The 13,092-nt window shown below is 40.2% G+C and overlaps 1 protein-coding gene across 4 annotated transcripts; it reads right to left on the bottom strand.

The window, feature by feature from the left end:
* Nucleotides 1-2,883: 2,883 nt before the first annotated feature.
* Nucleotides 2,884-7,357, bottom strand: LOC116165587 (uncharacterized protein K02A2.6-like). 4 transcript variants are annotated; one of them, XM_031480151.1, is made up of 3 exons: nucleotides 4,547-7,357; nucleotides 3,291-4,387; nucleotides 2,884-3,244 (listed from the first exon to the last, which is right to left on the bottom strand). In XM_031480151.1, the coding sequence occupies exons 1-3, from the start codon at nucleotides 7,110-7,112 to the stop codon at nucleotides 3,080-3,082; spliced, it is 3,828 nt and encodes a 1,275-aa protein (XP_031336011.1). In that variant the 5' UTR covers nucleotides 7,113-7,357; the 3' UTR covers nucleotides 2,884-3,079. The 4 variants fall into 4 exon arrangements, with proteins under 4 accessions (XP_031336011.1, XP_031336012.1, XP_031336010.1 ...); XM_031480152.1 differs by having other exon boundaries at nucleotides 3,291-4,906; nucleotides 5,627-7,357; XM_031480150.1 differs by having other exon boundaries at nucleotides 3,291-7,357.
* Between the last annotated feature and the right edge of the window lie 5,735 nt (nucleotides 7,358-13,092).

The following is a 13,092-nucleotide window of genomic DNA, read 5'->3' as shown; positions in this document are numbered from 1 at the left end:
TAGGCTAAATTAACACCAACTCAATAAATTAAAAGACAAAGTAGTAGTAATGATAATATTCGTTCAAGCTGAAAATACGTTTGATAAAATTAAGTTCTTGTTTCACATTCACATCGGCCGTGTATATAGGACCTAACGGTAAAGATTTGAGAGGAGTGTTTGCATACAAATGAATTGCATCCTCCACATGTGATTGTTGTGCAAAAAGGGCGACATCCAATTTGGTTTTGGTGTAATTAAGAATAAGAATTAGGTTTTTACAAACCCGTTGCGCATGAGAAACCTACTAAAGGAGGAAGAAATGAGAAGGAAAGTCCCGTTTTTCTTTTAAAAATTTATACCACTGTCTACTTAGCAGTGCTCGTTTACCTTTCCTACCTAATTTAACGGGACTTTTATGTTGCTAGGTTAATTCTTGTCGTTTAGACCGCAATTTTCGGAGAGGCATATTAAATGCACCTATGTAGGAAAATCACGCCTACAGCAATTACTTTCACTGTCCGTATCCATGTCTTTGAATTGATTCAAGTAAACAAGCAATGTCACATCAATAATGTTAGCGTTTTTTTCAGAAAGTGATTGGAGACAATAATTGGAGGCAACTATGGGTATGACCCCAACGACGCATAAGATAGCATATCGCAGATTGAGAAATTAAGTAGGGTGTTGGGTAGAACAATCTAACCACAAGCAATTTATAGTTATTTATTATAAAAGACGATAAAGGATGTTTTAACCATTGAGTGAAAGATGTTAATTCACAAGTGAGAGAATTAACTTTCACGAGATGGTTAGTTTCCCTTTATCGTCGTGTATAGTACAAAACTTTATTTTATAGCAGAAGTCATATAAATCATTGTAAAGCTTCTGATAATTCCGAATTGAATTTAGAGAGGTCAAAAATAGCAATCTATCACAGCCGTCTATAATTACAAGCCATGTTCCTCATTTTTCTCAAAGCAGCGGTTTTATTTTTGCGTAGCCGTAGAAGTTCAAGGCGGCGGTAGTCCACTCAGATCTTTATTTTTACTCTGCGGTAGTCCTTGTGTTTACAGTTACAAGTCAGCCATGACAGTTGTCAAAGAACATCCCTCGACTCATGCTCCACCAGTAACGACTTTATGGTACTGTACTACGTGATCGGCGACGCGTAAGAGCCTCACTTCTCATATAGGAAACATCCTCGAGTTTCCAGATCTGTATACAGGGTGATTCCTATAGTACCTGCCATCGTTTGGGAGCGTATAGGGGGTGCCTAGGGGAAGTCTTTTCATATAGGACACTTGGGGTCGGAAATCCAAAATAAGGGCGCCAGAACCAAATTTATCTTCTGGAATTTCACGCCTGTATGTAGGCAACCCAACCGACCGACGTTTCGCGCGGAGCGATGCAGAGCGAGTTAGCGCGAGGAAGCGACATGGGAGGGAAGGAGGGAAAACGACAGTCAAAAGCAATAACGTTTACAAGTGTTCAACGTGGCCACCGTTGTTCTCAATGCACTTCCTACATCTAGCCAACCACTCCCCTCGAACTCGCGTGAAGACTCCTATGTCCTGGCGAACAGCCTCTCCGGCCATGACGACGCGCGCAATTAAGTCCTCTTCGGATTCGACGGGAGTCTCGTAGACGTGCGCTTCCATCACACCCCACAAGTAAAAATCTAATGGGGCGATGTCGGGCGAGCGGGCAGGCCACTCCACCGCACCTCCACGGCCGATCCATCTGTCCGGATAGGTTTGGTCCAAGTGTTCCCTCACCTGCCGCCCGTAGTGAGCAGGGCACCCATCGTGCTGGAACCAGTGGTCCCAGTACAAGTTCACTGGAACATCCATTAAAAGTTCTGGTAGCACCTCGCGCAGGAAAATCAGGTAATTATGGGCATTTAGACGCGGAGGGAGGATGTAAGGCCCCAGTAGGTTGTCCCCCAGGATGCCAGCCCAAACGTTTAAAGAAAACTTGTCCTGGTATCCTCGCGTAAACGTTTCATGAGGATTGTGCTCCGCCCAGTAGTGGCTGTTACGAGGATTGAAGGTCCCCTCTCTTGAGAATCCTTTCTCGTCAGTAACTAGCACGCTCCTCAGAAAGTTCGGATTAGCTTCTTCCTCCTGGACGACTAAGTTGCAGAATTCCAGCCTCCTTTCATGGTCACCCGGCCGTAACTCTTGCACTTTCTTAAACTTATAGGGGTGTAAGTTGTTGTTGTTGGCGATGTTCCACACTGTGTGTTGACTACAACCCACCTGATCTGCTACAAGTCGAGTGCTAGTACGCGGGTTTGCCTCGAAACGTTCCAACACATCCTCCTCTAAGGCATTTACCAACGGGCGATCGCGATCACGGGCGCTAGTGGGCTGCGAAATAGGAGGAGGTCGGTGTAAACAAACAAACTTTTCGAAATGGGTGCTTAAATGACCCAAGTATCGATGTGCATCACGAATCTGTGTGTAAAGTTAAGCCTCCGTCAGCTTACCTGCAATTGCCCTGTCTCGCACAGTCGGAAGTGAACTTCTTGAAAGACCTGTCTGCAGGGTAACTGACGGTTTGGATACCGCTCAGCGTACGCTCGTCGTGCAGCTCGTGCGTTACCATTTGCCAATCCGTACATGAAGTGCATGTCCGCGTATTCCGTGTTAGTAAAACGTGCCATAGTGTTTATTCACTTGATACGCGTCGTTGCAGACGGGATTTCGTGGGTTTAAACAAAATTCTGATCAAGTGTCAGCCACACATCGCCGCCTGAGATCGCTCCGTGTGCACCGCCGGCCGGTTGGGTTGCCTAACTACAGGCGCGAAATTCCAGAAGGTAAATTTGGCTCTGGCACCCTTATTTTAGATTTCCGACCCANATTTGTTGTAACCTGGATCAGTACATTACTTGCTTACTCGCGATATAACATTCCATTTATTAACTACATCACACATTACATGTACAATTAACATTTACAAGTACACATGTCATATTGCATCGGCCGACGACCTTACATTCCGTCTGTCGAGGTTGTCACTCCCTTTGCGGCGTTGCCGGGTGTCGCTACTATACAGCATTTCTCCCTTCTAAAAATAAGACAAAACATCTACATTACAAATTTAACTTTGAGGGAGCTTTTATTTCTCGAGCTGATCTACGCAGTGGGACAGGATGTGATAAGGGTAGCGAAGGTTGTACAGTGGGTTTAGGTACAGACGTAGATGGTTGTGCGATCAATGGTTCTGATGGCTTCTCTTGTGCGGTAGGTATTAGGATGTCTGGTAAGTCTTCATAAGGCAACGTGTGCGGTAGGTATTAGGATGTCTGGTAAGTCTTCATAAGGCAACGTAATGTTTTCTGATATGTACGATTTCTTCAAATGATCAGCGTGCATTAGTCTTATATTCCCGTTTAATTTAATTAGATATGTAACTGCACTGACTCGCTGCATAACTACTCCTTCCATCCACACAGGCTTCCTCCCTTGAATAATATAGGCTAACACTTTTTCATTTTCAACAAATTCTCGCAACTTAGTTCTTCTCCTATCTTCATAAATCTTTACTTTCTCTTCCCTCTCTTTCAGTGTACTTGATAATTTTGTTTTTAACATTGTCAATTTTGTTCTCGGCTGTTGCTTTAACATAATGGATGCTGGGCTAATTCCGGTTGATACTGATGGTGTATTCCTATGCTTAAATATGAAATTGTCCAAAATTAATTGAATTGATTTCGTACTGTTGTTCGGGTTTAATAAGGACTTTCGTAACGCTTGTTTGACTGTTTGCACATTTTTTTCAGCTAAACCATTCGAACACGCATGTAGTGGTGGAGTTAGCAAACAGTTTATTCCATTGGATGAACAAAATTTCTTGTATTCTTCTCCTGAAAATGGAGGACCATTATCTGAAACAATCTCTTCTGGAATTCCAAAATGCAAAAAACTTTGACGCAATTTTTCAATCGTTTTTGAAGAATCCGTTCCATGTTTCATTAAATAGATGTCTAACCATTTACTATGACTATCCACAACAATTAAGAAATGATATTGCTTAAATTGTAAGAAGTCAATGTGTAATCTCTTCCAGGATTTAGATGTTTTCGACCACGGTGTGTACGGTACATCAATGGGTTTGTTTTGATGTAGTTGACACATTTCGCATCGTTTAACATGTTCTTCAATATGTAGGTCCATACTAGGCCACCATACTTCGCTTCTTGCAAGCATTTTCATCCTTGCAATTCCTATATGTTGGCTATGAAGTATTTCCAACACCTTTTCTCGAAGATCAAATGGAATAACAAGACGATTTCCCCATAATAAACATTCATTTTCAATATTTAACTCATGACGTTTTGAAAAATAATCCTTCAATCCTAAATCTGGTAATTTATCTGGCCATCCTTTTTTGGTATATTCTAAAACACGAGCTATTACCTTATCCTTCTTTGTAGACATGCTAACATCAGTAACTGATAATGGTATCTCGTTAAATTCTGAGAATGATAGCACATCCTCATTTAAAATGCTTTCCGAAGGTAATCTACTAAAGAAATCAGCATTTGCATTCTCATTACCTTTTTTGTATTTGATTTCGTAGTCATATGCGGATAATTCTAACGCCCATCTTTGTAATCTTGACGTGGCCAACGTTGGAATACCCGTCTTGACATTTAATATTGTTCTTAGTGGTAGGTGATCGGTAATTAGCGTGAATTTCCGTCCATAAATATACTTATGGAATTTCCTAACAGCAAACATTATCGCCAAGGCTTCTTTTTGGATTTGTGCATAATTTTTCTCTCTATTACTTAAGGTACTAGATGCAAACATTATTGGATGCTCGACGCCATCACTTAGGTGAGACATTACAGCTCCTACTCCATACTGTGAAGCATCCACTGCAATTACTATGGGTTTCTTGACATCATAATGCACTAAAAAGTTACTATTTACAATCATATTTTTACATTTTTCAAACACTCGTTGGTGTTCGTTAGTCCAAACAAAGGGAATATTTTTCCTTTCTAAGTCATACAATAATTTTAGTTCGCTTGAGGCCATAGGTAAAAATTTATTATAATAATTGAGTAATCCCAGAAATGATCTCAGTTGAGTTAAATCCGTAGGTGGTTTTTTCGAACAAATTTCATCAATTTTTGCCTTCATCGGACGTATACCGTTTCCATCGATTACATGACCAAGACACTCAATGCTTTCTTGAAAGAAGTGACATTTACTCAAATTAACCTTGACATTATGTAACTGCAATTTTTCAAGTACTTTCCTGACATTGTCCCTGCATTCATCAATTGTTTGACCCGATATGATGATATCATCAATGTAGCACGCGCATGATGGAATATCTTTTAAAATATTGTCCATTACTGACTGAAAAATAGCTGGTGCAGACGTAATTCCAAACGGTAATCTGGTAAATCGAAATAAACCCAAATGGGTATTTATAGTAAGCAATTCTCTACTTTCCGGACTGACTTGCAGCTGCAGGTATGCATTCGACAAATCTAATGTAGTAAAGTATTTGCCTTTGGATACTGTATTAAAAATATCCTCACATAATGGTAAAGGATAATGCTCCGTTTTTAAATTAGGATTTAAGGTTACTTTAAAGTCGACACAAATTCTTATTTTCTTACTCGATTTCCTCGGGACTACCACAATTGGACTCGCCCATTCAGAATACTTGGTTTTCTCCAAAACTCCAGATTCCAACATCTCCTTCAATTCCATCTCCACAGCTTCCTTAATTGAGTAGGGAATTCGGTAAGGGGCATGGAAAATGGGAACTGCGTTCTCCTTTAGCACTAGCTTTACTCGTACATCCTTTATGAAGGATAACCTGTCAACATCAAACACAGTATTAAAATCTTTCTTAAATCTCTCGACATACAATTCTGACACATTAGGGTTAATATTAGCAATACAATTTTTCCAATCAGGATACAAAATATCCAACCAGGATCTTCCTAACAGTGTATACCTACATTCATTATCAATGATGATTAACGGTAATCTAAATACATTTTTATCTTGACTGCTTAATTTTACATCCACAATTACTTGACCTAATACATTCAATTCTTGTCCTGATACACCCCTAAGCTTCGCCTTATGCTCAGCTAAAGTTAACAAAGGGAAAAGTTTATTAAATTTTTCACTTGACATGACTGTAACTGACGCTCCGGTATCAACTTCCATTAATACTGGCTTATCATTAACTAACATTTCTTTTAACAACGCAGAACTGTTGACTGACTTTACATTATTGCATACAAGTGTACTTATCTTATTTATTTCATCTTCTTCTGTAGACGTCTCTTGCTCCTCTTCGTTGACGCACTTGACACCATTTTTTTTCCAACAGACGACTGACGTATGACCTTGCCTATTGCATGTGAAACATTTCCAATCCCTCGCACGACATCTGGATTCATCATGGAACCTTCCACAATGACGACACTTCCCTCGACCGGACTGCCGGGGCTGACTTGTGCTTGACATACTGGGCTGACCACGACCTTTGGGACGCCACTGACTTGACACACTTCTACGACTGGACTCCGACACATGATCCGTAACTTTCTCTACCAAACCACCTTTTAGCGCTTTTGCCTGGTTCTCTGCCGACTCTATTGCAATCGCCATCTGACACGCCTTTGAAAACGTAAGATCCTTTTCACATAACAACCGCCGCTGCGTTTGTTCACTGCTTATCCCACAGACCAATTTATCTCGTAATGCCTGATCCAAGAACGACCCAAAATTACAACTATTTGCTAGTTTCCTTATGTGCATAATGAACTGCGACACTGACTGTTCTGGATTTTGGGTAGCTTTATAAAATTCAAACCTTTCTGCCGTTTCAGACTTCGTGGGTGCGTAATGCTTAAGTAACGCTTCTTTAATTTCTTTAAACGACTTTTTTGTGGGGTCTTCTGGCGCAATTAAATTTTTCAATGTGCTGTACACCTGGGGGCCAGCTAAGGTGATAAATAACGCGGATTGCTTTGTTGATAATGAGTCATTTATTAAGAAGAATTGTTCCATCCTTTCCATATACGACACAAAATCGCCCTTATTCTTCTCGTCGAACTGTTCAATTGAGCCCACCAAATTCGCCATTTTATAACGTTCCTTCTAATTCTAATCTAACACGAACACGACCTTTGACTTGCACGTTGCACCTTCACCCGCACTTTTTCTTTGAAAGAAAATTATCCGACTCGTCGCCAATTTGTTGTAACCTGGATCAGTACATTACTTACTTACTCGCGATATAACATTCCATTTATTAACTACATCACACATTACATGTACAATTAACATTTACAAGTACACATGTCATATTGCATCGGCCGACGACCTTACATTTTCCCGCTCTGTCGAGGTTGTCACTCACTTTGCGGCGTTGCCGGGTGTCGCTACTATACAGCACATCCCTCGACTCATGCTCCACCAGTAACGACTTTATGGTACTGTACTACGTGACGGCGACGCGTAAGAGCCTCACTTCTCATATAGGAAACATCCTCGAGTTTCCAGATCTGTATACGACCGTGATCCTAGCTAATAATTACTACGTTCACTTTGAAGTAATATTTTTCAGTGGTGGAGGTGTACTAATTAAAACGAAAACGAGCGCCGTACGATCACTTTTGTTACTTAAATCGATTGAATCAGGAGAAACGAACACGACTCATATATAAGCTCCTAATTCCTTAGAGACCTTTCACACGATCCGTTTTTTTAACGGACCGGTGAAATCAACGGACGCAAAACGGATAACCCTTCACACGTTTCCGGTGAATTTGTCTTAAGATCTAGTTGAACAGTTGTACTAAGCAGTTGGGTGCATGTGCATCCATAAATAAATTTTGTGCATATGTATCAAATTTCATTTAAATAGTGTGTTGGGGTGTCTATCTGCTCAAATTAACATACATGTAGGTGATCATAAGTTACCAATTCAAAGATCTCGTCAAAATATCAAAGAAGTATAAACAAGTATGAATTGTGCACTCTTGTGCAGATAAAGCGCATTTTTTTAAACCGAAATAGCTTCTGTTTGTCTGTCTGAATCGCCCTTTGTGAGTACCTCTTCCGACAATCCGTTCTTGAGGTATAAGGGAATATACCCTATCACGATGAGAGGTCGAGGAGGAGGGGTATGGTTGGTAGAAATTAATTCCTTTCGTTGAGACCTTTCATTAGAGTACCATGAAGGATAAAACTAGTTCCACTCTCCCCCTCCCCCTCCACCCCGTACTTTGATAAGAGAACAGAAAGAAGGGCAGTAGTTGGTAGAAAACGGTTCCTTTCGTTGAAACCTTTAAGTAGAATACAATGAGAGATAAAATTAATGTTTAACTCCCCCCCCTCGGACCCCGTCGCAAACTGATCTCGAAAAAGAGTCGCACGGGAAAGTTATAGTTTGTACAAACCAATTTATTTCGATGAGACCTTTCATTAGAATACCATGAAAGGTAGAACATGTGGCCCCCCCCCCCCCCCCATTTTCTAAAGTTTCACTTGGTACCACTAAAGGCATGCGTATGCAAAATCTGAGACCAATTGGTTGTCGTATGTAAAAGTTATGCACGATTTACATTCAAAAACCGCATCTCAGGAAATAATTCATGGGGGGCCCCCCTTTTAGATAGCGAAATTTGATGGCCGTCTGGTACACCTTCAAGGTATAGGTATATAAATTCCAGGACTCTAGGACCATTCCCCTAGAAGTAGTTCGAAATGGCAGAAGTGGGCCCGGACGGACGGACAAAACGCAAACAATTAAATAGCACATTTTTTTAATTCTTAAAAAATTTACAACCTTTTTTTTTTGGGGGGGGGGAAATGCATTACGCACACTCCAGATGGAGGTCTGGAGTAGTGTGGGACTCTTCCATTATTTGGGCATACCCACTAAAACCCTCGCTAAAACCCCACCTGAGGCTTCGGCTTCTAAGGCCGGATGTTCACCGAATCGGGGCGACGAAGATCGGTTCAACTGTAGTCGTATCCAGATTGATCGGGCCGACTAAAATTGGCAATTCATGTCCATAGGAAGATCGCCTTTCGAACGATTTTTATCGGGTTGACAGTTGACATTAAATAAAATGTTAAGTGAAGCAGTTGTCATGCTTTTGCACCACAGGCAAAAGATAATTCACCACCACAGTTATTGGGTTCTTCCGTACATAACTAATAAAAGATACAGAGGTGCTTTCATTTGTGCCCATGAACTTGCGAATCATGAACACAAATTTAAATGTATGTATCGTATGTCCAAGAGTAGTTTTTTTCCTTTGGCTGACATTGCTCGACCATTAATTTCCAAAAGGGACACCAATTACAGAAGATGTGTGACGGTAGAAAAAAGATTACCAGCACTTTTGATTATTATGACACACGACTGCCGACAAATCGTTCAAGAACGTCGGGTCGGGCGAAAATAGTCGGTTGCGATTTCGATCGGTCCCGACAAAAATCGAGCCTGTGGACAGGCTTCAATAGGAGCACACGCGCGCGATCTTTATCGAGCGATTCAAATCGCACCGATCTTGGTCGTTCCGATGCGGTGGACATCCGGCCTAAGACCATTTGCCGATCTATTTCCTACTTATAGCAGCTAAGATAGCACAGTTTTAAGATGCTAGTATGCATTACATATATATCACAGATTTTCAGCTCAAACGTACAGTCATAGGACATATTACAAACATTTTATCACAGTTTACTTATCACATTTATGGTGCTTAGAAATCGCAGTACTTCTGAGCATTTATGTACAGAGCTAAAATTCCCTTCCCATATGTCACTTATTTGATAGAGGTTACGCGCATCTTGGTATTCTGGACAAACACAAACTATATGCTCCGGTGTTAGGTTTACATCACACCTTACGCAATGAGGACGATCTTCACCGGCCAACAAAAAACCATGTGTCAAGGCAGTATGGCCAAGCCGGAGTCTATATAGTTTTATCAAAGCGGAACGATTCGCATTAACAAGAAACAGTGGTCCTAGGCTCGGCTTGACCCTCCTCAAAAATGTGTCAGATGCCCTCCACTGGTCACTCCAACGCTCATTTATTTGAGCTTTTACAAGCCTGCCTCGAACTATTTTAGACAAATCTGCAAAATTTGCTTCATGGAGTTCTAAGTGTCTCAGTTCTTCTATAGCTCTTTCTCCTATCGTTCTACATCTATTTAGACGAGCATTTGTGATCTCATTTGTAAGCAAGTGATGGTTCGGGTGACTGTTATCTAGAGACACTTTAAGATAATAGTTTACCAGAATCTGCTTTCGGCAAGAGTTAAAATTCTATTTTATATGAATCGTGAATTAATTGCTTAAATCAACTGAACGACTGCAGTAAATTGCATATAAATTTCCTACCCGGAGCAAAGTAATACGGATAATTGTGAACGAGTTCATAAGCCTTCATGTGTTTCTAATAAACTCCGAATTATGTTTTCCTGCAGTTTTCCTAATTCGTCAGGTAAATACCGGAGTAGTATAGAACCAAAGAGTACCCTTACTCTGTGGTTATATGTATGTAACCCTCCTACCTCAGTCTTTTATTTCAATGATATCTATGATAACCAACTGTCATTTCCTTTATCTGGCATGCTTATAGATGGGCTGGTGTTTTTTTAGAAAATGAAATATAACCCCATTTGGAATAAACAGTTTAGTCATATGCAAGGGGATGGAAGATTGTAGCACTGAATAATAAACAATGATTGTATAGGCTATGATAATTGTGTGGGAGTTCACGAAAATAAAATGTGCGTGTTGCGCCATGGATGCTGACACGAAAGACAGTAACATGAAATGAAGCATATATAGAATTTATAAAGGCACTGCATATCCACAATAGTTAGGAAAACAAGTCAAGTTGTACGCGTGAAGAGTATAGAAAAGGAGACACGTGCACAGATAAAATATGGTGGAACGTAAAAGTCGATTTGTGTCAAATCATAGGGATTGAAGGCGCTTCCGTGTAGTAATTTGTATGGATAAGAGAGTTGTGTAATTTTGTATCTCTTTTGGCGACATTTCCATTTTAATGGCTCAGAGTGAAATTCCCTCAGTTAACAACTTCGTTGCTTTGTGAACGGAAAACTGACCGCATACTCAAAATGTGGGTTAATCAGAAACGAAATATTTTCCGTTCAAAATCTAGCAGATGACGGCACACCTTAGGTTGACGCCTAACTCATTATTACATTTTGTCTTGCTTCCCTGGACATTTAGTGTCGGGAAAAGACGAATCTCCTCCGACCTTTTTATACGTGCCGTTTTGCAAATTATATTCTTACAGCCATAAAGCATTTGCCCTCAAGCTACAATTAAAAACTTGTAAAGTTTGTCATTAAATAGATTGTGTTTCACTACGGAGGCCTTTTAACATCGTGTTTACTATTGTACTCAGTTTTCATGCTTATACTATATCCTTGAATTACGAGAAAACACAAAAGCGTTACAAAGGTAGCGTTTACTCATTTGGTAAAAACATAGCTGGAATACAGTAAAACGTGAACGTAACAATGACTATTCATAACGTTACATGGAATATTACAAAAATTGAGGGAGACCTAAACTACACGACACACGTAGTTACGACAATCGATCAATCTTTAATAATCAACATATAACCTGCAGCAACATGTACAGTGCGATCAATATTGAGTTGCTGCGCCGCTTCAATAAATTATGACGTTAGTAATCATTTGCCGCAACAGGCCTGGTGCACCAATACTAAAACATAACCTTAAAGTAAACTTTTGACGTTTAACCATATTTAACCTAAATCAACGATCTTGTAAGTTTCCAAATTATGTGGAACTACACGAATAACAAATTACTACAAAAATTGAAACGATTTTATTTCTTTTACAACTCGTTAATATCAAAGTAATTGGGTAAATTACATGCACACTATAACTCGCCACCATTATTAAGACATGGATTCACTCTTTTCTTCATGTTTTCGAAGCCGGCATGCAAGTGCTGTTGCGTAATGTTTCAAACGGCAGCTTCTATACCTGCCCGGAATTCGACAATGGTGTGTAAACGATTTCGAATACGTTGCCATCTCGTAAAGTTGCATGCAATAATTTAGACGGCTTTGCAAGTCTGGACGATGAGTTCTTGTAACACGGTTACTTTAAAGGATAGAAGTACAATTTTCTCCAGGCAATAGCGTCACACGTTCCGTATGAGTGGGACAAATTGTCGCAGCTGCTTTTTCCGACTTTGCTCAAGACGAGCAAAAACGTCTTTTACAACCTCCTTATTAGCAATCACTAAGCGGCCAAGTGACTTCCCAGAAGCAAGACTTCCGGTATGTTAAACCGCTCAAGTAGACGATGAGCATTTCGGCGTATATTGTTGTAATCCTCGTCATGGTTGACAATCGTTTATCGAAACTCCTGTATACACAAACGTATCGAGTACTCCCAAACTCCACTTTCGTCTTTAGTCCCATTACGGAAACAGGACAGCAAACGCATCTTATTCTCTTCTAAAGTAAAAGGCTTGTCGGAGTAAACCTATTGCCTATTACACGCTACAACTAAAAAAACGTTTGTTTGTAATTTACAAGTAATTTACCCACCTTGTAAATATTCGAAAGAAACTGGTAGTCTTGAAAAAAGCCGTTTTGAAAGGGACGAAAGTATTCGAATAAGAATCACAAATCATGGTTTTGGTTTGTAAAATTATAGGTTATGTTTTGTATTGGTACACATATACCTGGTTGCAGCAAATGATTACTAATGTGATATTTTATAAGAGCGGCGCAGCATATGATTATTGATCTCCCTGTACTTAAGTAAAGAGTCTTGATACCCTTGATGGTAAGAGAAATAGGTAAGTTACCTCTCGCCAGAAAAGATTGCCGGTCACAGAACACTTGATCCCGATCTACAACCTATGTTTTTCTAAAGATGTGAGCGACTTCCGGGATAGTATCATGACAATGTTGAACAAAAAGACTTTTCGGTCAAAAATGACACGATCCTATTCAGGAAGTCGTCGCATCTTAAGAGTAACATAGATTGTAGTCTGTAGATCGACACAAGGTGTGCTGTGACCG

The sequence above is a fragment of the Photinus pyralis genome, unplaced genomic scaffold (genome assembly GCF_008802855.1).
Source record: "Photinus pyralis isolate 1611_PpyrPB1 unplaced genomic scaffold, Ppyr1.3 Ppyr1.4_LG3a, whole genome shotgun sequence".
NCBI lineage: Eukaryota > Metazoa > Arthropoda > Insecta > Coleoptera > Lampyridae > Photinus > Photinus pyralis.
The sequence above is the reverse complement of the archived record's forward strand: the minus strand, read 5'-3'. Positions and strand labels throughout refer to the sequence as shown.